Source organism: Amblyomma maculatum, chromosome 1, assembly GCF_055883805.1.
Source record: "Amblyomma maculatum isolate TAMU_Amacu chromosome 1, ASM5588380v1, whole genome shotgun sequence".
Taxonomy (NCBI): Eukaryota; Metazoa; Arthropoda; class Arachnida; order Ixodida; family Ixodidae; genus Amblyomma; species Amblyomma maculatum.
In genome coordinates, this window is record NC_139344.1 from 366910438 (window position 1) to 366935927 (window position 25490).

A 25490-nucleotide genomic window follows, 5' to 3' on the forward strand; every position below is an offset into this window, starting at 1 on the left:
GAAAGGAATGCGCAGTCTTTACACATCCCTCTGAAAAAAAAAATCAGACAGGGCCATTCCTGCAAAACATGAACACTTCTCTATTGGCACTATCAACAAGAATAATGCCCTGATTACCATTGCAACACATTCCACGCTGTTACAAACATGTGGCGATTCCCTTTTTAAATCTGTCGAGTTCAACACATGCGTCAGAAGCTTGGTGACAGACAAAGGAAAAGCATCTACTGAAATGAGGCGACACGCCAGGACTGCGACATAATATGGGCCTCATAATAGGCATCAGTATCTGGACATTACTACATATAGGTGTAGTGATCTACTTGCAAGATGTACATGTCATAGCTGAAAAGATATGACACCAAAAGGACACAGACCAAACTTTCCATGTGCCAGAGCCTTTGTGCTTTTAGAAAATTATGCAAATGAGACTGTCTTCATGCAAATGTGCTGGTTAACAGTGAAATTAGAACACTGGAGAAACCCATCATTGCAGTGACTGGGTATTTGAAATGTCCAATTAAAACAAAGTCAGGCTTTGCACATACAAAAAGCCTTTGTTGATTCTACAATAAAGAATTTCTACCGAGCACTAACAAACTTACAGCAGAAAGATGAGTACACTGTTAGGTTACCTGCACCAACAGCAGCGTCAAGGCAATGACTAAATGATGACAGCTTTGATAAAGCTCAAGATATCTTTGTTTTGTGTCATATTCTTCTTTAAGTGGACGGAAGCATGCAAATCCTGACCAGCGCATGGTAAAGAGACAAGACAAACACAATGTCACATGCAAAGAAAATTGAGAAGTGGTTTTTTTTAGCTAGTGGCGACATATGTGCACAGTTCAAATGTAAGTGAATGAGTGCCTTCATAGTTCACAGTCACACTTGCACCATAATGAGAGGCTCAAACATCAGGCACAGTTAGAATTTCAACAAACCATCATTTCTTTCAGGTCACAACTGCATAAAACACGGCACACACTAAAAACAGCAGCCTCACAGTACACTAGCAATGCATGGATCAGTCAAATCAACAGGTCAACAGCTACCATTCAGTCATTCAAAATACCAGCAGCAATTAACCTTTCATAAGGTACAAAAAAAAATAAATAAATAAAAAAGAAACACCTGCCACGGGCACCGGCATATACCATCAACGCAAAGGCGTAATAAAGTATGCAGTATAAAGCACCGTACAAGTCAGTACTACATAGGCATTAACAATTATAAATGCGTAGATCATTGCCAAAGCTAGGTAGGTTACAGCCTTCTTCAAAAGTAAACAGGCCACATTTAATGTGACGAGGGTAAAAACCCTGATGTTCAGAAGTTTGACAAGGAATACTCATTCTTCGTAGTGTAAATAAAGCTTTAAAGCTTCAGCAGAGCGCCAAAGCGCTCCAACCGCATGGTCTGAAGAACTCTGTGATGATGATGAGAGGGCATGATGAGAGGGCGAACAAAAAAACAGTTTGCAATACTGCCTGCAATTGTTTTTTATTTATAAAAGGATTGACCTTGCCAGAAAAATTATTGGGTGACAACAGTGAGAGTTGGCTCTGAGTTTTAAAAGTGCAAAATTAAGCTGCCTGAAACTGCGAACTTTAGTGCCAATAATGTGAGCTCAGTAATGACAGAGGGCTATGGAACGAAAAATGGTAGGGGTAACATTAAGAGATAGAAAGCGTGCAGAGTGGGTCAGAGAAATAACTCAAGTTACCAACATTCTAGTGGAAATTAAGAAGAAGAAATGGACATGGGCAGGACATGTAGTGCGAAGAGAGGATAACCGATGGTCGCTTAGGGTAACAAACTGGATTCCAAGGGAAGGAAAGCATAGCAGGGGGAGGCAGAAAGTTAGGTGGGCGGATGAGATTAAGAAGTTCGCAGGGGTCAAGTGGATGCAGCTAGCACAGAACCTGGTTAAGTGGAGAAATATGGGAGAGGCCTTCGCCCTGCAGTGGGTATAATCAGGCTGATGATGATGATGATGAGTAATGACAGCTCAATAATGAGCCCCATGACTCAACTTTCAGATTCCTTTACTAACATTATTCTCGGCCTAGTCATACTGTGACTAGTCGATGCTGACTATTTTACTCTGTACAACCAGTCATTACTAATAAAATATTGTTTATTTATTTATTTTTTTTGAAGATGTGGGGGACGGAGGCTGTCTGTCTACATGAAATCTTTTTTTTCACATAAGGCAGCAAGGGATAGGCTGTTCCTGATCACCATTTGAAAGCCACTGGGTTTTCCCCAAGGCTATAAAGGTTGAAAAACTGTGCTCTGTGGAGTTCAGCAAGTCAACGGGCAACCTGCCGTTGAAGCCCATGGTATGTCAAATAAAGCTTCTTGCTTCCGAAGTGAAAGAAAAAGTACTGCAGTAGAAAAGGTGTTATATAACAAATTATTTGCAGCATGCTAACAAATGAAATAATGGTGGCTTTTAATGATCTACGCATCATAAAGTTGGAAAAGAATCTACAAGAAGGACACGTGCAAAACATGAAGTTTTGCGCCACTGTACCTAGAAGATCAACGGAAGGCCTGAGGCAGCTGGCAACCAATTCCAAATTCGAAGAGAAAGACAACTTTATATATCAGGCTTGGTTGAAATCAACCTCAGTCTTGGAGCGAAGAGAAATCATGAATGCCACTGTATACAGTACCTACCTCGATAGTCTACACTCTGCCTGCATCGAGCAAACTGTGATCGGTTCTGACTTTGCTTTGCATCTAGCCGGCCCGTCATTGTGCGTACAGGCTGATGAAGCCAAGCCGCCTGGCACCACACTCACAACAGTACTTTGCTGCAGAAACCGGGTACATGGTACCACACTGGTGGCACAGGTAAGGAACTTTGTTATCCAGGCCATGGCCAACGCCCTGCAGTGAGCCGTCACTGCCACTGCTGCTCACGTGGGCATCGTGGTCGTGCAGTAGATGTGTCGCCATTGTGCCCTCATTCATCCGCTTGGCCCAGCTTAGAGAACAATATGGGGGAAATAAGGACATTTTAAATATGAACACCAGTCTTAGAATAAGTGCCCAGCTTAGGGAACAAACAGGAGAAAATAGGGAGGGCACTTTAAATATGAGCACTAGACTTAGAATAAAAGCCTAGCTTAGAGAAAAAAAATAGGGGAAAATGGGGAGGGCATTTTAAATGCTGCTGCGACTTTTTCATTGACTCTAGCCAAGGAGGAGGAGGAGGAGGAAAAAAGGAGGGCAGAAGGCAGGGATGTTAACCAGAAATAATTCTGATTGGCTACCCTGCACTGGAGAAGGGGAATGGGGCAATTAAAGGGGGAGGGTAGAAGAGGAGAGGAGGTGAGAAAGTCACAATCTGTCAATCAGGCTTGTCTCTTAAAAAGTGAAGTGCCTTGTAGGCTTTGAGCCAAAGCTTACAAAGCCAAAGTGGTAGCCTTCTGAGGCAGCTATGATACTGTCTAGGACATACAAATGTGCACAAGTTAGTATCAAAGCAAGCCTACATGTTCACTTTTTGTTTTTTCCAGACAATTTTTCGTCATCCACAATGCTTGCTTTTGCCAAAAGCACAGATGTGTTAGCCTAAGAGCACATTGAAAACAGCTGGAATTACACTTACTTAAAGGGTTTCCAGACTACAGCAAAGAAGGTACATGAAGCTTTCAAGGTAACTTACATATGCCTCATCATGTTACCCCAAAAATGTTTTTCTTCCAGAGGCTTAGAGAAAATACAAAGAAGCACGCATGCTACTGCGAGAGCATCGAAATTTGGCTGATCACTGAAGAAAGGCAAGAGTGAAGCACAACTTATGGAAACAGCCATCCTGACATAGTCGAAAGACTGAGAAACATGTGAAAAGCTTGACGATTACTGAAAAAAGATCTGGTGAAAATGGTCCTTGTGCGAGCCTGCCATCATTTGGGCTCAAAAGTAAGGAAATTAAACTCCTTCACAAGTGTGCTATTGAACTCAATTATTATATACATATATCTGTCTCAAAGCTATGAAACAAGAGAAGCAAGACATCCAGAGCCAAAGAAAGACAAATATAGCCCTTACCACACTAGTTGATATTTTTGTGAACTTATGCCTTGTGATTTGTTTATTCTCCACCATTTGAGTTGCAAAGTCAGATGTTCCCATGTGCACAAGTATCTTGATTTATAGTGCCCCGGTTTCCATTTCTGCTGTGTTCAGTGGCTAAGCAACCAATTCAAGCTTCGTACGTCACATTGCTTAGCCTGCACCTGACTGTTATTAGCTTCGGTTACTGAGGGGCTATGCTGTGCTTTATAGAAAGAAGTGCTGTATGCGTTGAAGCTTGCTGTTGGTCATTTGGTGCGTCTTGCACAGTGTAATAGTACACTGCAAAGAGACATGGACAGGAAGGGAGTGACATGGAAACACACCTCTCCTTATACTGTAGTTCGCCATTCGGGCTGTATGCTCAAGTAAATGGCACGAGAGTTAATTTCACAGTTCTGCATCCTGGCCCTCTTTTATTTATTATGTTTATTCCGGGAGAAAAGGATCCTTTAATCTCACAGTTCTGTATCCTGGCCCTATTTTATTTATTATGTCCATTCCAGGAGAAAAGAATCCTAAGCTTCAACAAAATCTAGAACTTGAGTCATTCAATGCTAGCGATACGTCGGGTGCTTGAGAATAACCTTAACGAAGTAAGCACAAATTGCTGTAATAATAATGCCTCACATTATAATGCAACAACTTCGACAACTAACAGCATACAATTGTCTTAATGCACCAAGAGGAGCCTTATTTTTTTCTTTAGGAAAAGGTGGACCACTCACTTGTTTGTGAACTCGCCTGTAAATCCTGGTCTAGAGAGCTCAGCAAACTTGGAATTGAGGTAGTTCATCTCTTCATCCATCTTGTTTTCAGAACCACTGAAAAGAATGGAGAGTTAGTTCGCATGTGTGAAGACGCTGCTAGCTATAATATACCGCTATACGGATTTTATGTGACTGGTGCAGTAGTCTTGATACAGCACGTCGCAGCATTGCTCTAGCATTTGTAGGTATAGGGCTACTAGACATGTATAGCGTGATGTCTCAGTTTCGGCTCAGGTTTGTGAACCAACGTGACCGCAAAATGTGTTTGCTTGTACACACAGCATGCCCCAGGGCAAAAAAAAAAAGAAAAGATTAGGTACTGAGTACGCAAAAAATTCAAGCTAGCCGCAATTTATGTTTGGTTTATGATGGCTCCTCTTTCTCACTTTCTTTTTCACTCCCACCTTCCTCTTTTCCCTTACGGCACGGTTCAGGTGTCCACAGAAACAAGTGTGACAAATATGTAAATTCAAAAGCGGAGCATTTTTTTCCCCCCAGTATTATTTCAACTTGCCACACTAATAACTAAAAGGACGAGCGAAATGCAGTGGAGCCTAACCTAACCTCAGAGGTTAGGTCCTCAGATGTTAGTTCAGAGATCTACGACCTAATAACTGTTTTGACATTGTGGAGTTCGATGAACGACACTTCACAAAGGCCGCCCCTCGGCCAGTCCACAGGGAACAAGCCTCCGTTTATTGCAACATGACAAGTATAGTATATACAGACGCTGAGTATCTCACGCATGCGCCCGGCATTACAAATGTACACGTGCACTTTCCTTTTTTCCTTTTTTTTAGGTTCCGGCTTACAAAAGTTCAGCATTTATTGTAAGTACTAGTTTCTATCTCACAACAATGTAGTGTGTCTTAGTATCCTTGTAGGCCCTAGTCACTTTACATACCTTGGCCAGCTTTAAAAATGCAAGAAATGTGTTACCTGTTGGTACTCGTGTAGCTGTTGGAGTCACTGCCATTTCCATTGACACTGCTGCTGTTACTCAGTCCACCGGTCCGAACCCCCGGCACTGTCCTGGGGTTTTTGGGAGCCATGGTGGTCCCTTTAATCAATTCCCGCATCTGCATATCTGCCTTCTTGTACGGGTCATAGTTGTCGTCAGCTGCATACCTGGATGAGCAGCAAAAGAAAAAAGCGACCAAAGGTGAGGCTATAAAACGATGCGCCTCGAAATTTCTCGAGCTGCTGAATACGATGGCCACCTCAAGCCTGCTGTATACCCAACAGATGTTTCGAGGTTCGAGTATGTGAAAAAAGACACTTAGAACTGTTTTCAGCCCTTTTAAACCACTTTCACAACATCTCAACCATTGCTGGACATGCATTAAGTAAGAGCTTCTGGGTGAATGCTGATTAGTGACGAAAGAAAGAAGTTAAGATGTTAAAGAGTAATCAATGTACAGTACAGTGTTCTATAATTTTCATTAATGAATGCACTGGAACATCCTGAGAACTGTGTAGAAGGAATTCCATATTTCCATCCAAGATTAACGCATGCATTCATTGTGCAAAAGATATTACAAAATGGGTCATGATGTGTGTGAATCAAAAAGAACATGGCAGGCTTGCCTGTATTTATCTCACGATAGCCTCGCACCTAGCTCAATAATGAGGCAGCCAGTTTTAGTAGCCATGAAAACTGAAACTTTTGCAATGTACTACGAGGTCATATACGTAATACTAACGCAAATAAAAAAACATTAACGGTGAACATGGCACAATTAGGAGAGGTCAATTTGAATGAGACTTGGCCAACCTGTTGGTCATGCTGTAATTAGTCTATGCTGCTTGCACTTAAAATAATGAAAATGAAGAAACGTGCCTGACCTGTAAGGGCTGCTAACATGGTTTGGAAATTTTTCCTTGAACTTCATGACGCCTCCCGTCTTGACCTGCTTGGGCTTTGCAGGAGTTGGCATCTGTTTCACCCGGCGACTGTAAGCACGAAAAAAAATGGAAATTTAAACGGGTTGTCTCTTATTGACATTGCCTGCTTGGTATGAAACTTCGTACTATACACGGCTTTGCACAAACAACTCCCTCTCTGTTACAGTGTTTCGAGTGCAGGGCATACGGAAAATGTAAGCACGGGTCCAACTAAAACAACTAAAAAATACAAGTGATATGTTACGTTCATTTACGCCTGGTACTCTTTTAAATCGTGCTCTGATAATTTCCACGTTCCTTACACTGCAACGTCTAAGCATAGTTCCCATGAAGTGTCTCGTATTAAAGGATTAAATACACCAAATTTTGGCAGCATTTTTCTTTGTGTTAATGATGTGTAAGCCATTCCTGCATATCAATCCATATGCAGTTTTCACTTATGACCCTTAAATAATTTATAATTGAATTTTCTTTTCTCACCAGTTTTGATTTCGATATAAGAGAGATGGCTGCGACGTCACAGTTATGTCTTGATGCGCGGCATGAAAAAACAGCGATATAACCGCTCATTCTTCACTTGTAATGATTCCTGTTCTTGAGGCAGGCTGGCTTTATTGTTGTAGTGAATTCAAATGACACAGCAATGGTTATATCACTGTGTTTTCATCCTTCGCGTGACCTAGACTTGACTGTGAGGTCACAGGCATCGCTTGGCTGTTGAAACCGAAACAGGTGAGAAACGAAATTCGATTATAAATTATTCAGCAGTCATAGGTAAATGTGGCGTGGTGACCTGTGTACAGTAATGTCCTAGGCATCATTACAAATGATAAAACACGAACATAAAAATTGGATGTCTATAGTCCTTATAGGTCCACTCATATGACCTGTTCTCCCTTAGAGTAATTTATTTACTTGCATAATGAGTGCACTTGAATATACATGCATGCTTTGTTTTGCCTGTCATAGTAGTTTTTAACAACAAAACATTCAACATATTTAACATATTTGACAACAAAATTAGCTTATATAAAAGACGCACCCAAACTTTTGTAAGCAAGTTGAGAAAAAAAAAAAATAAACTCCCTGAGAAAGTAAATATGGTATCTTTGATTTTCATATATTTCTAGGAATACATCGTGACCAAGTACTTACTTTACAGCTATTTTTTTAGCCTTCTCCATAGTCGCCTTATTCGCATCAAGCATGGACGGTGATGATTTGGTTCTCTGGTGGTTCCTTTCCACTCCGAGTCTGCTCCTGCTCCCATCCTTTGACCCCTGAGAGCCTGACGGACTCACTGTTCCATTCTTCTTCCCCGGGGTAGGGACCTTGTACTGTATGAAGTAATGTCCACGTGCACAAGGAGAACAAAGAAATTCCTTCAGATTGATGTACACATCATGTAACATATTGTTAACACATGCTATAAAGAAGAGGGCTCAGAGTTGTCATTGTGAGATCTCTGAGATACCCGAGCTGTAGATGTGTAGCTACATTTTTCAATATTTTAACTATACTGTACAGTATGTAAAAACAAACGAAGAATAATCAAGTATAAAAGGCATCTATATTTGGAATGCAAGGCGAGAACATAAATGCAACATTCATGTACTATATTTTGTGCCCAACACCTGCCCTTGCATACAAACTGCACCATTATTTTAAGCCCATCAGCCAGAAAAAGCATTGGGCAGCCGGCAATTGGGCAGTAGCAATGTTCGCTTCCCGCTGACACCTCCTTCCCTCCTCCTCCTAGCCCGGAAATATCAGAGAAGCAGTCTTGAAAGTTGAGTGTATCTTTTTTTGTTTTCCCAACCATCCACAGATGGAATCTGGGCTGAGTTCACTCTCTCCGAACACTTTCGCTTCTGAGTTGCAACCACTTCCCTCGATAAAGAAGAGATTAACACACTAGGTTAGAGTCGGGACAGTAAGGCCCAAGAGCAATAAGTGTCTCAGCGCACACTTGTCAGTGGCAACATCCCTTATGAGCCTAATTCACAACCGACAGCAACGGCAAAAGTGGTATGGAGAAAAGATGCTATGCTCAAGCCTTTTTAAGGCAATAGCCTTTAACGGCTCATGCTCGCAGATCGTGTACGTCCATCCATACGTAATGGTTTCGTTAAGTGGGAGGCGGTAGCTGGCAGCTGACATGGACGAGCACTAACTGGACGTAGGGCTTCCTGACATTACCTTTGGCAGAAGCTGCCAACTCGGGCCTCTCCTTCCCTATGGGAGGGTGATATCATAATCAGCCTGCCAATGCCTTTGCACTGACGTTATCCCTAGGCCATGCAGCATGTTCATATGGCTCAGTTAAAGCAGGGCATTATATGTTGGCTGGTAGCACACGCTATCGCATCATTGCAAAGGTGGGAGTGAAAATAGAGAGAAAGCGGTGCCATAGTGGAGGGCTTCGGACCACCGCGCGATAGAGGCTTTCGCCTCATCGCAGTTTAGTGATCCAAAGTGCCCCCTAGAATTTTGTTATTGTTCTCTCTCTCTGTCAATGACAGTGTTCCTCCATTTTCTCCCCTTGCTTGCTTCCTTCCTTCTTCTATCGCCAGCCATCTACATTCTCTTATCTTTTCCTGGCCATTTTGACTGCTGGCTGTGGACGGACTTCAGCCTTATGAGAGCCCAAGTTGTACTCTGTATAATATGACTCAACCCGTGAAAAGGGGTTAAGCTTGGCTTATCTAAGGCTAAGGTAGCGTTAGCCAAGAATGGTTCCCTATGAACAAGTGTTTCTTGCAAAACCCAAAATGCCAATTATTTTCTCTGGCTTTGATCACTGGCCACAACTGCCATCTATTGCAATACTTCCTCCCAACCAGTTGTTGCATCAAATAAGCCAGGTGATGTATGCTCAGACTTGAGCTTAAGCCTGAGCGTCGCACGTTGCGCTCTGCACAAACAGAATGCAGCTAGCCCTGCGATAGATACTGACCTTTGTCCTTGCCTTAAGCCTCTCCACTGCCTCAGCACTGGCTGGGCTCTTGGGTATCCGACTTTTTTTCTCTTGACACCATGCGATGTGTCGATCTGCGGCTCGATCACTGAAGTTGCGGCCACAGCTGGGGCACTCCACATAGCCTAAAGGACGAAAAGACGGCAAGAAAAGTTTAATCCCAGGTCTGGATGACTGGTTCGACAATAAACGTCGCTGGTAAGCGTTGGGTCGAAATGTGAAGAAGGTGAAACGGACAAGCATTACCCTGAAGCCGAGGCTGATAAGGACAATGGAGTGTAATAAATACTGGCTCTTGTGGAGAAGTACATTATTTTGTCACACATAACCCGAACCAAAAATTGAAAACATCCGATAAAAAAGTGGTGGCGTAGGCTTTATGCAAATTTTTCGGGTCACCGCCATCGATCAGTGCCAACCATAGTTACCATCTTAACTAGTGCACAACACATTTACCCCTAAACAAACTACCCAAACAGTTGTGCAGCAGTGTTTTATGAATGTTTTGGAAAGCTTCTCAATTTCGTGCCTTGCTCTGAAAAGTTTGATTAGGTCAACATAAGGTATCATTTGAATTGAAGCAAATGACTGACTTTTATGACAACTGAAGCTATTATGACGACTTCATTTTAGTTACTTTCAGAGTCCTGTAATTATGCTGCAACACAGATATAAAATTTAGTTACTTAAGAGTTACACTTAGCCAAAAATTTGTCGAACAATGCAATCAAACCACCACTATGTGGCATCATAGTGGCTGTACATGAAATGCTTCAAATATTCATTATTATGCCACCTTTTTAATCTTATTGAATGCTTACAGCATATCAGTAGATAAACAGATAAATATAATCTGTTTTTGACATGGATCTTATAATTATGTCAGGAAATTTGGTATCTGCAAATTATTCCAAAAGTTCAAGATTAAATGAAGTGGCCAAAAATTTAAGTTTCAACAACAACAAAACAAACAACAAACAAATTTACAGCCCTTCTCTTTTTGAAATATAAGTTTTTTTGCAGCGAAATCTATGCCTTCCCCACTATATGTTGCGCTCAGAAGATTGTCAAACTATACTGACAGTTCCAGATGATGTTTTCATTCGTCTAATCAAAGTTAATTTAGCGTTGTGGTAAACTATCACCTTAAAGCATAGCAAAGAAAACATCACTTTCAAATCACATTCAGCTGAATGAAGCATGAACAAACATGTAATGGTGCCTTCACTAATCCGCTACTTTAATGTGATCGTCCATCACGCATGGCATTCCTCAAAGCAAGCAATGCTGGTGAAAAGTAGAATAGAAAACTTAACAGATGCAACACACTCAATGTTTTCTCTCAATTTAAATCCCATGCAGTGCATAATCCGTCAAAGCCAAAAGTAAAGCTCTGCATATATATGCATATGGACAGACATGAATCTGTGCTACAACGAAATAGTCCCTCACAATGGCTGCAAATGAATACATATAGTGCATATTAGCTGCGTGCAAAAAAAGAAAAAAGATCAGAAAAGGAAAGGAAGGGGCAGTCCTCCATCATGAGAGACAGTATGCTGGCAACCGTCACAAATTGTGCAAGGGGATGTGGTAAAAATAGGAGGAAAGGGGGTCAGTGAACTTGCCTGCAGGCACTGTTGGCCGGCCGCCATTAGTAGCTGTGTCTGCTGGTGACCCAGCATCTTCACCCCGAGCAGCCCGAATTGTTCGGATTAGCTCTTCATGCTTCTCCTTCCAGTTTGTCCTCAGCTTTGGCTTTGGCTGCAACATTTAAAAGCGTTCCTAAAATTGTTGCAACAAACACTCGCATAAAAGCAGCGCAAGGTAGAACAGTGGAAAGGCTGCATAATACAGAATACTATAAACATCATTATTGCAAGACAAAACTTGGAAACGCTATTGGGCTAGAACAGAGGTCTTCTCAACTAATTTTCACGAAACCACGCGCGTTTTTTAGGTACTTTTTTAATTTCTCTGAGTGCCTAAATGCATGCACACCTCGACCACCAGCTCTGCTCCACTCACTTTATATTGAGACTGATCACATCAATTCTTCAATGAAGACTGTTCCACTGGCTCTGGCGGGTGTTATTAGCTGAATCTGAGTCTTACTTGAAGTGCCATACCTTTGTACGCTCCTTTTGACATGTACGATGGGCAAGTAGGAATCGAATTGAAGATATGTGAAGTTCCCCAGCACCTTTCGAAAGTCACTGTGGTTGGTAGGGGCTAATACTAACTACTATACTAATACTAATAACTAAGCTAGAATGTGCCTCCCACATGAGTTGGAACTGAAGTGGGATCACATGTGTGTGCCTCACTCAGACACAATTTGATGGGCCATTTTTCTGGTACCTTCTGACTACCATGGTCGACAATGAAATTTTGCCTAATGGTGATTGTAATGTTTTCATATTAATACGTGCACACTGCCTATATAGTTGCCCAGAAATCCCATAAAAATGTCACTTCATTAGCTGTCCCAGCCTTTGCAGATAGAAAGTTATGCTTGAGTCAAGCTTGGTATGGGGGTCCTTAAGATATATGAGAACTGCATGAAAAATTTAAGACCAGCATCACCTAGCTTTATCTTTCTAACTTAGCCCTTTCAGATGTCAGTTATGGTTTTGATTGAAAACAAATATGTTTTGGCCCAAATAAGACAGCCAATTTCTTACTTTTCTGATGAAAAATGCCAATGGGTAAATGTTTTAATGCACAAAGTTTTAAAGAAACTGTCTAAACAACTGGAAAATGTTGCATTAAAATACTAGGATTTATTGACCCACCAGGAATCATAGGATCATTTATTGTTTATAACATGGACATGATCACCATGTATGAAGTTCAGAAAAAATACAGACATTATATAGCGCTAGTTCCGAATTCCGTCAGTGAAAGAATGGTGGAAGAGGTGCTACTAAGCTATTTGTTATGTCAAACATTTATTGCTGCATTCACCACTGGCAAAAAAGAGTATCTTATTTGTGAAATAAAAAAGGGCTAAATTCACCTGAAAAAAATTACAGAAAGGTAGAATGCGCTTCTAGAAAAAGGAGCGAATTGTGTATTGTATGTTACTGCGCACATGACTAGAATGAATGAAGTGAAGAGCATTCAGTGCTGTAGTTGCTGAAATGAGTTTGGCCCAATGTACCCTGCAGACAGCACATCTGGATTTTTCAAGTTGAGTGCATTCCACATTCAATTATTTGTTTCATGACAAAGAAACAAAAGCTTCAGGGGCAAGTAAACAAAGATCTCAATGTTTTGCAAGAAGTGATTGATGACTGCTTGTGGTGAAACAAAATTTTTTTGGCAGCAGTCTCAGAGTGCAGAAAGCCACGAAAGCCAGACAAAAATAGAATTTCATGGCTGTGAGCACAAGAAGGAAGGAACGAGGCTTAGCAATAACAAGCAAAAGTGTCTGTCATAAAAGTGTCAACAGCTACGAACAATTCTACGAGACAAGAGGAAAAAGACAGACAGTCACGAGAAAATGCGACAGCTTGTTCTCTCGTGAACTAAGTGATTCCCCTTAATTATACTGTCTGTGCAATTCTATAAACTATACTCTGTTAAAACTTTAAAATCACTAGTTAGGGATGAGTACATAGCTTCTAAAAAACCTGCGCTTTTCTTCAAGTTGTAGTTTGGGTAAACAATAAATTATGTGGATTACAACGGTATTTACGTTTAAGTGAACACAAGCAATTATACTGCAGTAAAAATAAGTGAAGCTGCAAATTATGCACATCTGAGCAAAAGCACACAAATAGTTAGCCACATTGTCTGCTTGAAGCTTTTCCATAAATTCACAAGGGACGCTGTTTAAATATACAAAGTATGTTTGAACATAGACTGGCCATGATTGCAATGTAAGGGTATAGCTTTTGCTTGCACAGGACAAGGAGAAAATTATTTAATTATTCAACAATATTGATTCAATTACAATATGAGGGGTGACTTCTCAACTGTATTATGAGTACAGAAACAAAAGAACAGTACTCTTTTGTGGTGCCCACTTTCAACAGCCCTCTCTATTATTGCTCCTCCTCATAAGCAGCATAAATTAGTGTTACCTTTGGTGCGGGTGATGTCAACTTTGGTGCATTCTTGATCTCTGTTCCTTCAATTCTTTGCTTTGAAGAATCAAAAACTTTGCGCTGCTTAGATTTTGTCTTCTGGCATATTTGCTCATGCCGTGCCTGAAATATAAACCAGACAGCATACAGCCTTTTGTCCCCACTCGCATAAGCTATCTGATCTGGTCACAAATTACAACTAATTTCGGAAGCACGTTTTACAGGCTACCATTATAACACAGTCAGACGTATGTTCACTATAGTGCTTTAGAAGAAGCTTACCAAAGCATCAGGTCGGAACGTCCTTCCGCATATTGAGCATGGAGCTAGTGACGCTTGTGGTGAGGCTAGAAAACAGCAAGCACAGATCATTATACATAAAATGGAAACATGCAGAAAAAAGGATCACATGACTTTTTTATTTTATTTTATATACAACACTAATTACAGAATATATAAACAGACCACAATTGCTTTTAAATCGTCTGGCAGATCTGGAACCCAGAAAATGAAGCCTGCAAAACATTTATACTACTGTACACTGAACCTGCCGGTATTTAACACCTACAATGACTAAATACCTGAATGTACGACTAAATTTCCTTTATCCAGGGTTTTTGTGGCCAGTTTCTTTGAAAGTGTCGCATGCTTTGGTGGAAGTAACTGTGGAAAATCATTAAATATGTGAAGAAAAAAAGCCTGGTAAACTTACCAACGTCCTCCATGCTGCTACTCGGCGTGTCATTCACATGCTGCACGGTGAAACAGCTGCAAGCGGCAGTCCACAAGGACATGAGTTAACAGATCGGACACACCAAGTACAAGATCGGTTAATGAGACATCGCGGATTTCAGGCACAACGGCATGACAAAAATGGTGCCATAAAAATCGATTTCAACGTAGCGAGATGCAAATCACGCATTGTGCCAGCAAACAGCGCGGTGCCACAAACCGCGATCAAGAAAACGCACATATCGATGTTTAGTCGCGCAGGCAACGATCGCAACAGCGCACATTAGGCAGACAGACAGCAGGCAGCGAACACAGACAGCACTTAGAGAGAACGCACGTTTTGAGACAACGCAGTCTCCTTCATGCCAATGCGAGGCTGGAGCCAGAGACACATCAACGACAGCGAGCAAAAGCGCTCGAAATCTAGCCGCCTGCCCATATAAGGGAAAGGTTGGGCTATCCCACACAGTACCTCTGTTAGTCCACACCCAACGAGCAAGCTGCCAAGCAGTACCCCGAACGTTTGTGGTGGTGCCACACCGGTTCGCAAGCCTTGAAGAGTGCAGGCAAAATCCGTAGCGCACGCCGCAAACAATTCCTTTCAAGCAAATGCGTCCGCATCACCATGGCAACCGGAAGACAGGCAACTGAAAACACTACCGCCGCGGCGGTGAAAGAGGGGATGGGAGACCCTTTTACCTTGCCAGTCGCGCGAAATACACGTTGCACATCGCTGCCACGCCAGCGCGAAAGCGACAAGAACTGGACCTAGTGGACACTTACGCCCGGTCCACCCGGCAGGAATTAGCCGCTCCCGAAATTTAGGTTAGGAAAACTAGTCCCGAAGAACGGTGCCGCCACACTCTCCGCCGGCGCCGAACGGAGACCGACGCGCTTTGTTTTTGTTGTCGGTGTTTTCTTTCCACTGTCGCTGCTTTTGGCTGCACTTTCTTTGGACTTCCTGGCAAGACCGTTGTAGTGCACTCAGGCTTTATCACCGGGAAACACAAACATGAGACTGTAGATCCCACTGCAAGCACGGATAGTGCTATGCTAATGCTACTAATGCTTTCATTTCTTGCGCTCACCAGTAACATCGTTTACGCAACTGCGCGATATCAATCGAGATGGCAGCACGAACTCTACTGTGTTAAAAACTGCACGTTATTTTTCCTAGGTGGCAGCACCTACCTGGTTTCACTTTTTCTTTTAGTTCGTTGGTCCGTCCGTGACCTCTCACCGTAAACACAGCCAGAAGAGAACCTTTCCGTACGTGAATCGTTTTAGGAAGCGGAATGACTGTGTGTGTTGATTTGACAGTACGGCCACTGCTGTGATTCGCAACTCGGTTATTGCATTTTCTCTTCGTTGGCGATTCAATTTGTGGACTCCAAGGGCACGGGAAATCACCGAGGATTATCATCTGTCAGCGAAGCCCACTGTCCGCAAAGAGAAAGGCTCCGTAAATTGTGCAGGTATGTGATGGAATGTCCATTTTTGCTAATGGTAATGTCGTCGAATGCTAAATAGGCTCTTTACAAACGCATAGAATATGAACAATCAATGAAGTCGAGCTCAGTGGTGCAGTGTTTTGGTGCCGTTCGCATGCAAACAAAAGCCCAGCTGGTCTGTTGCCGAGGGGCACGTTCACTACGCCTGTGATTATAGGTCACAACATTGTGTCTTGGCAGCTGCATCAAGCGAGGATGTGCTATTATTTAGGCTTCTGCACTGAACGAGCAGCTACTAGTACACGCCGCTACAGATGTCGTAGCTTGGGGTACTAAGAAGCAAAAGCGCGCGCACTTTGTTTGAGGCGACCTTTGTGTCTCGCCTTTAAGCTCGGTGGTTGCTGTGCCTGAATGGCCTGAAGGCCTGTTATTATTTTTTTTTTAGTACTACGTCATTGCTGTAGCAGGTTCCTTGTATGAGGCGACGATTCTGTGGGTCGACAGACAACGCAGCGAAACTCGGAAACCCTCTTGTGAGACTCCGTTCTCTCATGAGCCCTGCCTTCGCGTCTATCCTGTCATCGCTTCGGAACAGCTGAACCGCGCGGTCGCTGTCGATTGTGGGCGCGGGTTCTTGCTCGATTAGGTGGTTCACAAGCTTCCTCAAAATCAAAACTTCATACGAGTGCACTTTTAGCAAAAAGTACGTGTCAAGGATTCGTTTCTGGTTATTCGAATCTCAGTGCTTGCCTGCTACGAGTTGCAACAATTGTCGCGCATTGCTGAAGAAAGCAACGGCGGGAGCGTAGAATTTAGTCTCATAAGAACTCAGTGCAATAACCAGTATTAGTGTGTAAGAGTTTTCTCATTTATAAGAACCGTCATCAACTCCTTCGTTGTATCGCCAACGCCAGAGCGGTAGCTTCCTGTGCTTTTTTGCTGGGGTGACTTGCATGTCTGCGATTGCCTGTTTCGCGGTTGTGCGCACATTCTCAATGATCATGAAATTCGCATAAGACCTATTAACGCGTTGGATGAAAACTGTGCAGAGAAACAGCTGTGGTTGACATTATAATGTGTTGTGCCCCAGCCGTCATGTCTACTGAATGCGCTGTTAGAAAAAAATAAATGTTGGAAAAGGACGGCCCACGGCTGTCAATTGTAATTACAGCTGCATTCTCCCATATTTGAGTAGATTTAACAATATTTATAAAATATATTCCCAGTGGTGTTACTTTTAGGTACTGGGCTGGGAAGCTAAACCGCGTATGTGGCGACATTTTCTCGCTTCTACTTCGCTGTGTAACCTGTTTGACTTGCGCCTGCGGAGTCGACATGGGCGTTATAAGACGGCTTGTACAGTGCATTACTTTGTGCCCGCATTTATGTTTGCATGGTGGCTGTTCGCGTTTATCTAATATAAAATTAAGTCGAAAATTTTTATCCGCACAAGCATTGACAGACGTATGAGAACGCGTCGTAACAACAAAACTTTGCTATAAAGCGAGCGGTAATTCTCTAGCGTTGGCCGATTTTTCGATACAGCAGATGATTTCGAGGCGTGTTTAAGCTTTCGTTGCCTTGCAGAGAGACCTGTTTCTCTCTCTCTCTTTTTTAAGGTCATTGCAAATATTCTGATATGGTTTATAGTTTTCCTTTTTGTTTGCTTTGAATGTCATTACTGGCGATACCCTAGATCAGGAGCCACAGAAAACGACGAGAAATTTTGTTCAAACATTCACGTAGCAAGTCAACTAGTTTGGTACTGAAGGCTCTGCAGCGGCAAAACGGAACCTCTGGGCCAGTTAGTGCAGTGACAAGGAGCTTTTCTTTTTTCCAATAAATGTACAGTGCATGAAACAAAATACAAAACAAATGGCAGTAGCAGGGCTATGTGGCATAAGTGAAATGCTTTGTGCTGCGGCACCATCTCCTGCGGTTATCCTGGATGAGATAACGGTTATTCGGGATCAGCTCAATGCAGTAGCGGCCAGGTCACCCAGCTTGAGCAAACACAAAACTGCACGCAGTTGACTGGTTGATAACATGGTCTACTAGCCTCCTTTTTGCACTTAGAGAAACAAAAGTTAGCACTTTTGGACAGCTGTAATTTAGTATGTCGCGCGACACAACTTCGCCAAAACGCTGGACGCGTCGTGCCCTGTAACCTGGCAGTGTTCTCTTGTTATCTTTCCCTGGCGCTCTTTACCAGGGGTGTTCAAATATCAGCTGATGGCCAGACGGATAACGGTGTTTGTCGCCCTGGCAAACATTGGCTGTCAACGCAACGCAATATCGCGGTCATGGACGTCCGCCGTCAGCTCTTTAATCGTTGACACTGTACAGGTCTATTCACACTTGCGACTAGATGAGGTTGCGCGACTACCAGTCGCGCGACCAGAGGAGAGGAGCTCGCCACTACCGATGTTCACACTTGCGACTGTCGCCTTCTCGAAAAACGAGTTGGGAGTAGGAGAGCTGCAGGGCGATGACAGCGAACGTCGGTAGCAGCCGCTTGCCAGACACTTCAGCTTTTTCAGGCGAGAACGCCGACGACGAATAGACGGTGTCAATCACCGTGGTGTCAATATAAAATGTTGCGCCTGCGTGAAAAAACCATTTTTCAAAAGTTCATAGTCTGAATTGAATATCTTTCCAATCTCCTCCCAGGCCATATCCTTCTCCCTGCCTTTGAACTCCGGGTGCCGTTTGTTGAAAAGGTACGTAGGGGTATTCTTTAATTGCATTGAGAAGGTGCTCGATCGAGAACTCCGGGACCTCCCTGATTGGTGAAATGGTTTGCGACTAGTAGTCGCGCGACTAGAAATTCGAGCAGTGCTCGATCGGCCCGCGGCAGTCGCTTTTCGACCGATGCGACCATTTGCGACTGTCGCTTTTCGACCAAAACGGTCGCGCGACCGCTGCTAGTCGCAAGTGTGAACGAGCCTTACGACATTCCTGTGGCACGCCATTTTTGGGGTTACCGGCTGCGGAAATGTTTGCTCGCAAAAAATGTTTGCAGGAAATGTTCGCTCGAACTGATCCTTAAAGATGAAGCTCTGTCTCCACCAAAAATCGAGCCAAAGCGCGCAAACCACTACTCCACGCCGTGCTCGGGAGTTTTGGGTCAATGTCGCCAGATGGCGGACAAAGTGTCGCCAAAAGTAACCATTTTGCATTGAAATTTCGCCAAAAATGTCGCCATGCTATAAATGTAAGGTTAGAGTTGTTGCTAACTGTAGACAATTGTGTGCGGCGTGTGTATTACTCTGCTGAACAGTAAACGAAATCAGCTTTTGATATTTGACTATATCAAACAAGCCAGATAGATGTATCTAAAATCCTGGGTTTAAAGTTTTGTCTGATGGTTATAGCTTTGTATTTAGGTATCCAGAATAGGTTAAACAGCGAACTGTTTTTTGCCATGGGGAAATTGTGGGTGGCGTTTGTTTGCAGACTTTATTTGTATCTGACTCTAGTAAGAGCAATAATAATAAATCAAAACCTTGTAGAAGGCCGTTTATGAATAGAACGTAACCCTGATGGCGGCGCCAGTTTAACGCCGCCACCGAGAGCATTTTTGCCAGCTGATTTCTCGCGAATGTCTTTCATTTGTTTCTCTCTGCACCCTTATTCCTGTCATCGAAGGCGATATTCTTTAATGTTTGTGCAAGCAGTCTTATGACAGCAACAGATGAAATATAGAACACGTTTGATGGTACGTTTCTTCGGCTGAGGTGATATGTACTACATTGTAGCTCAGACGCGCGGCTCCTAATGGAGGCGCACTGCTTCCGCGTTAGTGCGCAGGAAATAGCGTACGTCAAACGCGGCATTTGTAGAATAACGCCCCTATATGAGCCAGATGAATGTGAGAAACACTCGTACTGTTAATCTTTCTGCTTTCTTTCTCCGGGGTCTTGGACTACCGGCAGGTCTTGGAAGCTATCGTATACCTTCGTACAAATAAATGGTAACGAGGGACGACAGCGCATGGTCGCGGAATGTTATGATTGCGGTGGTTCAGCTTTGTAGGGCACCTGGCCAGTACGAATAAATTTATGCTGAGATTACTGTCATATTCAATATTTCTTTCGAATGTGCGAATTGGCATGCTTGGTCTCTATGGTCTCTATTTCAATGCTACACGAAGGGATTTTACCACGCTCCACCGCGAGGAAGCCACGCTGGCTATCGTGTCGATAACGTCCCAGTCGAACGTACGGCACTGCAAGAGTGCGGAGAAACTGCACAAATGCCGCTGATTCGGCTGAATGCATGGAGCGGAAGCATTTATGATACATATGTCACCTGACAAACGCATTCTACTGTCCCAAAAACGCGGAGAGAACGTTATTGTGCGTTAGTTGGCAAGACATTGGGTTTAGAACCCACATCGCGAGACCTTATTCGAAAATCGCCACAAATATCGCCATGTCGCCACTGATAATATTCGGTCGCCACGGGCCTCTGAAATTCGCCAATTTGGCGAAAAGTAGCCACCAGTGGCAACCCTGTCTCCTTGTCCAGCGTGAGGATGATAGTAGCGATAACAATGACGATGCATTTAGTTGGTAATGATGACAGTAGCGATAGTGATGATGTATGATGATAATAGTAGTAGAAGTGACAGTGGTGATGCAGTTAGCGAAAAGAGTCCTGTAAAGTGGCTTTCGATATTTCCGCTTTGAAACAGGCTTAAGCGCAGGCATGTGATTTTGCGCGTCAGGGCACTCGTCTGCTGCACCCAGGGATGCGGGATTAAATCCTGGCCGCGGCGTCCGCATTTCGGTGGACGCGAAAAGTAAGGCGCTCGTGTGCTGTGTGATGTCTGTGCACGTTAAAGACCCCCAGGTGGTCGAAATTTCCGGAGTCCTCCGCTACGGTGTCGCTCATAGCCTGAGTTGCTGTGGGACTTTAAACTCCATAAACCAAACCAGTCCTGCCATTTTTATTTCCCCTTTAATACCAGACGCCGTTGGGCCAGTCAGAGTGCACTTTATGCTTGGCGCATTGTTGCTGTGTCCGCATTTCACACGTTGCTTCGCAATCATACGTCTGAGGCGTTTTCTCTTCCAACAGTGTGCAAGGGCGCGCGGTGCCCTCATTTGCTTCGGGTTTCGTTTAAGGTGTTATTTGGCATTGAATTATTTATTGTTCGCAGCAAACGTTGGTCCTCTGGCTCTTGTTGGCTGGGTTGACGCCCATCCTGCAGGCAGCAAAAGAAACATTTATTGGACAGAAAATTGGATTTTAAAACCTCACCACTCATTCCAAACTTGTGACGCCCTTACCGAAAAGGAAGGTTGACTACTGCGTCGAACTTAATAGAGTGAGCTTACCGCGACGGCTGTATACCATTGTCCCATTCCGCTTTGTGCGACTATACACCACGACCGGTCTCGAGGGAAGCGCGCTCTTCATTTTCGGCTGTGACTGCGCATGTGCAGATTGCCTTGAGGACACGAGATGGCGCCACATGCTGGCCAGCCAACGGAGCTTACACCTGGCTCGTCGGGATCAATCTGCGTACGTGCGTTGGCGGCGCGCGGTAACGGATTATAGCGGATCGCCGATAGCACTATTCAGTGCACTGGAGATATGTGCTATGGCTCTGTAGAGAATGGCGGTCTGGGGTCCGCACACAAAAATTCATGTCGACGAACACATTTTGTGTGTGATATCGCGGATGATGACACCCGTATTTCGCTTACTTTTTGTGTTTCGGGGTTTATATAAAGAAAAAGAAAAACTCGGCTTAGAGTGTGCGTCCATGGCGCGTTTGCGTTTACATCCCGTCGCCTTATCGTAATCGTTACAGGACAGTTCATATTTTTCATCAGTGTCTCTTCAATGCACGAGACACCTTTGCCCTCTTTGACCACATCAGCTGGAGCGTGGTCATTCACTGCAGTTAGAAAGGGATTTCAACCTTAATTCTAACTTTTATTTTCGCCGTTTTCGTGAGTTCAAGCTGTTTTCATGTATGACGCATGAAATGAGAAAGAGCAGGAATGGGAAAATAAATATATAAAGCAGACAAACAGGTGGCAGTCAAGCTAGAACGGAAACTTGGGGGAACTGCAGGTTACTCATTGCGGACAAACCGAGCGCGAAAGAAAACCTGGACACGTTCATGAAATCCCGTGTCGTTATGGGCGCTAAGTAGAAACTGAACAGATCTTCAGAATGTAAGGATGAAGGAGCTAGGTGAGCACTGTAGTCGGACACACACATGCATGCAAACATCAGTTGCTAACTTTGGTCATGTGATAGACACGCAGTGTGTTCGTGTATTACTCTTCTGAACAGTAAGCACAGTCAGGTTTCGGTATTTGGCTATAATATACCCAACAACCCAAGGCATCGAAATCCTTAAGCTTGTAAATTATTCTCTTGGTTGGTTTTTTATTGGGGCAACAAGAAACAGCTTAACAGCGGACTATACTTTCTGTCACGGAGCAATTATTTGGGGTGGTTACTTCAGATTTGAGTAGTTTCTGACTTAGTCGACACTGCGTGCTACGTAGAGGCAATGACTGAGCAGTCTTCGTTTTTAGTCGTGGCTTAACCGTTCTTTATTTTTTATTTATTAATACTGCAGTCCTACAAGGAACTTGCGCAGGGCGGGTACGTAAGTACAAAAAAAGAAAAATTTCAGGTGCAGATGTCAAAAACTGAGGCAAAAAAAAAAATCATACGTGAAATTAACAGTATTAAACAACTGCTCATCAGCAATAAACAAAGAAAATGATATGTTGTGTAGTTATTACAACCAGTCACCCTCAAAAAACATTTAAACCAGATGGGGAAATAGAACGTAATGAAAGAACAAAGTACATATTAGGACAATAACAGACTTCTAGAAAAAGACGCCACGGATTGGTGTAAAATTTCGTTGTTGGTAAAAGCTGGTTCCAGTCGGTGACAAAACGAATAATTAAAGCAATTATTATTATCGTGAGATCAAGTCCGCAATGTTCCTTTGTTCGCGCAAACACGCACCGTGTCGCTCTCCTTCGACGAGCCCTGCACTGCGATCAGAAGTAGGCCATATAAGGTTCCGCAGGATAACAGGTGTCCTTTCAGAAATTACGACATCGCGCGTTTCATCTGACGGCGCAATCTTCGCGCAAGTCCCCACGATTTACGAAAGCCCGGTAATTAGCCATACGTAATTAGTTGTTAATGATCTCGAGAGAATACTCTCTCTAATTTCACCAGACTGCTGCCAACGGTCCGGCGGTGTTAGTTTCACGTGCGTACAGTGTACGCGGAGTCTTCTTTTTGTTTTTGGTTTTACTCAGCGCAATTACGGGGCACAAATCTGTGTGCTAATTTTTATTTTACACTGTCCTCCTTAGGTCCTACCAAAAATGCTAGAGTTACGTATACTTGGCTACCGAATGCTATAATTGAACGTAGAAAACTCTTTTACGGGTTGTTTTCAGGCGCCTTGGAGTCGATAAGCGCTTGACTGCATTTACGACTGCTTGGACTGTGTAGTACTTAATTTTTTCGCTCATCTGCGCATCGTTTAGGCTTTTTCCCGTGTCTCCGTCGATCTGATTCGTGCGCAATATATTTTATACCTTTATCTATCCACGTACTGTATAAGCATCATCCGGTGACGGTCTTCTGCTGCGTGCAGTGGAGGTCGTCCTGTTGTGTTTCGGCGTTATTTATATTGTGTGAGTTACGTTTTCTTCTTTTTTTTTTCAGTGCTTTTCTTTCGCGTGTGATTCCTTGGCAGTCTTTATTTTCAGCTCATTCGTTTTCTCTCTGGAACAGAATGGGCATTGTGGTAAACAGCGCGAACAAAATCAGGGGTGCCGTCTTCCGCATGTCACTTTTCCGGCCCTTTTCCTGCTTGCGCTACCAGGTGTTTCAGTTTTTCCGAGCCGTTAATTAAGGCCTGCATATACCATTCGGCATTCATTTCAGACAGCACCTAGTCTACTAAAAAAAAAAGAATCTCTATGCCTCCGAGGCGGCGTGGTGGACGGAATCCGCAGGTTATTTGTTCTGTTATAAATCAAGGACCCTCTATTTTGCAAGCAGCCGCGCGCTGTCGGAGCCGGACGGGAAAGTTTCTTTGCTTAGTCGGCAAATTAATCGGTTACAAATTTCGCTTTCTTTTTTTTTGTTCGCTTGTTTAATGGAGTCGACAGCCTGTTATCTCATTGTTTCGTTTTTAAACTTGTATGTGTTCTTTATTTGTGAGCTGTTTGCGCGAATTTGATAACACATTTTCAGTTTTTTGTACTTTAAGAATTGCCTAATACTGTACTTTTGTAGAGCTGCTTTAATTCTTGTCATCATCATTTTGTCGATATTATGAATGTAATGCCCACCTGCTATGGTCTCAACTAGAGACGGGCAGTATTGCAAATAAATAAATAAAGTAAATAAATTCGTAAAACCGGGCTTTGTTGACGACACTTGTCTGCTCCAACAGATCATGTAGGCATCATAATAAAACGCTATCACAAACGAGCGCCTGCAATATGACAGCGCACTTCCCCTCGACGCTTAATTGTGCGTATTACGTCAACGGAAGTAAGGGTTACACTTGACAGGCCAGAAAGTACGTTACACAGTATGTATGAGCTGTTATGGAGTTGCCAGCTAGCGGCAACTGTGCGTCCTTTTGCTACAGTGTTTTTCTGTTAGGCGACAGGGCTGATATACCGATCGCGCTGTTCAGACCGTAGGAGGAGACGTATCTATTGCATATAGATAACTGTATCTACTGGGGTAAGATAACATAAGATGACGGAAGGAAAATAAAAGCTCGGAGTGGTCGCGTTGACAGCAGATTAGTGGTAAGGGCAGTTCTCTTAAAACGGAAGAAACGACTGATGATTATGAAGGGGGGGGGGGGGGGGGGGGGGATTACGATGAAAGCTCCGTCGCAGCACATCGCGCAATGTCACGCGAGACCGGAGGCTAAATGCAAGCAGAGTGACCCGCGTGACCTTCGCACATTCGGAACAGCGATTTGCGCCAAGAGGGGGGCGACGTTCGCGTCGTCGTTTTCAATCACGTTCTATTCGCAGTTTGCTCTCTTCGAGGCGAGCGCACTGCTAAGCAACGCAGCGAACACGGTAAAATTGACTGGCGCACAAGGTACCACTCTGCAATAAATTTTCCCCGCGCTCGCCGCCGCCGAAGCCGGGCGGTGTGAAAACATGACGCTGAACGACGGCAGGCAGGCAGGCAGGCAGGCAGGCAGGCAGGCAGGCAAGGAGGCAGCCAAACTGGATCCCTAAAGTTCGCTACACGCTACGGCTCGCGGAATGGCCGACAACACACGCGCGCAAGTCACCGCTTCCGCACTTCTCTTTCTGTTGAACGCAACGCGACCGCTGGCGCGGCAGTCCTGTCAACAGGCTCTTCATAGCGAGCGGCAGTAGCTAGCGGGAAGACGCGGACGTTCCCGGGGTGGTTCGGCTTTTCTCCAGACCGCATCTCA

General features: G+C 43.7%; 2 protein-coding genes across 6 annotated transcripts in view; one reads left to right on the top strand and one right to left on the bottom strand.

Moving 5' to 3' along the window:
- Positions 1-1981: 1981 nt before the first annotated feature.
- On the bottom strand, positions 1982-15660 carry LOC146208063 (uncharacterized). Of its 4 annotated transcripts, none has more exons than XM_084591731.1 (11): positions 15348-15660; positions 14545-14600; positions 14115-14179; positions 13830-13955; positions 11370-11505; positions 9721-9866; positions 7920-8101; positions 6705-6812; positions 5799-5987; positions 4818-4913; positions 1982-2995 (listed from the first exon to the last, which is right to left on the bottom strand). In XM_084591731.1, the coding sequence occupies exons 2-11, from the start codon at positions 14555-14557 to the stop codon at positions 2761-2763; spliced, it is 1296 nt and encodes a 431-aa protein (XP_084447857.1). In that variant the 5' UTR covers positions 14558-14600; positions 15348-15660; the 3' UTR covers positions 1982-2760. The 4 variants fall into 4 exon arrangements, with proteins under 4 accessions (XP_084447857.1, XP_084447856.1, XP_084447858.1 ...); XM_084591730.1 differs by lacking the exon at positions 15348-15660 and adding an exon at positions 15264-15329; XM_084591732.1 differs by lacking the exon at positions 15348-15660 and adding an exon at positions 15037-15181.
- A 126-nt stretch (positions 15661-15786) lies between these two features.
- Oatp30B (Organic anion transporting polypeptide 30B) overlaps positions 15787-25490 on the top strand; it is a 228164-nt gene continuing 218460 nt past the window's right edge. For both annotated transcript variants that reach the window (XM_084591734.1, XM_084591736.1), the window contains exon 1: positions 15787-16039. The gene's annotated coding sequence lies outside the window, so the exon portion shown is untranslated. The remainder of the gene's footprint in view (positions 16040-25490) is intronic.

Excerpts from the sequence above, each read along its gene's own strand:
- LOC146208063 (XM_084591730.1), bottom strand. The coding sequence starts at position 15,295 with ATGTGCAACGTGTATTTCGCGCGACTGGCAAG. Across the intron at positions 14,601-15,263 it reads TATTTCGCGCGACTGGCAAG|CTGTTTCACCGTGCAGCATG; the intron begins GTAAAAGGGTCT and ends TGCCGCTTGCAG. Across the intron at positions 8,102-9,720 it reads GGCTTAAGGCAAGGACAAAG|TACAAGGTCCCTACCCCGGG; the intron begins GTCAGTATCTAT and ends TACTTCATACAG.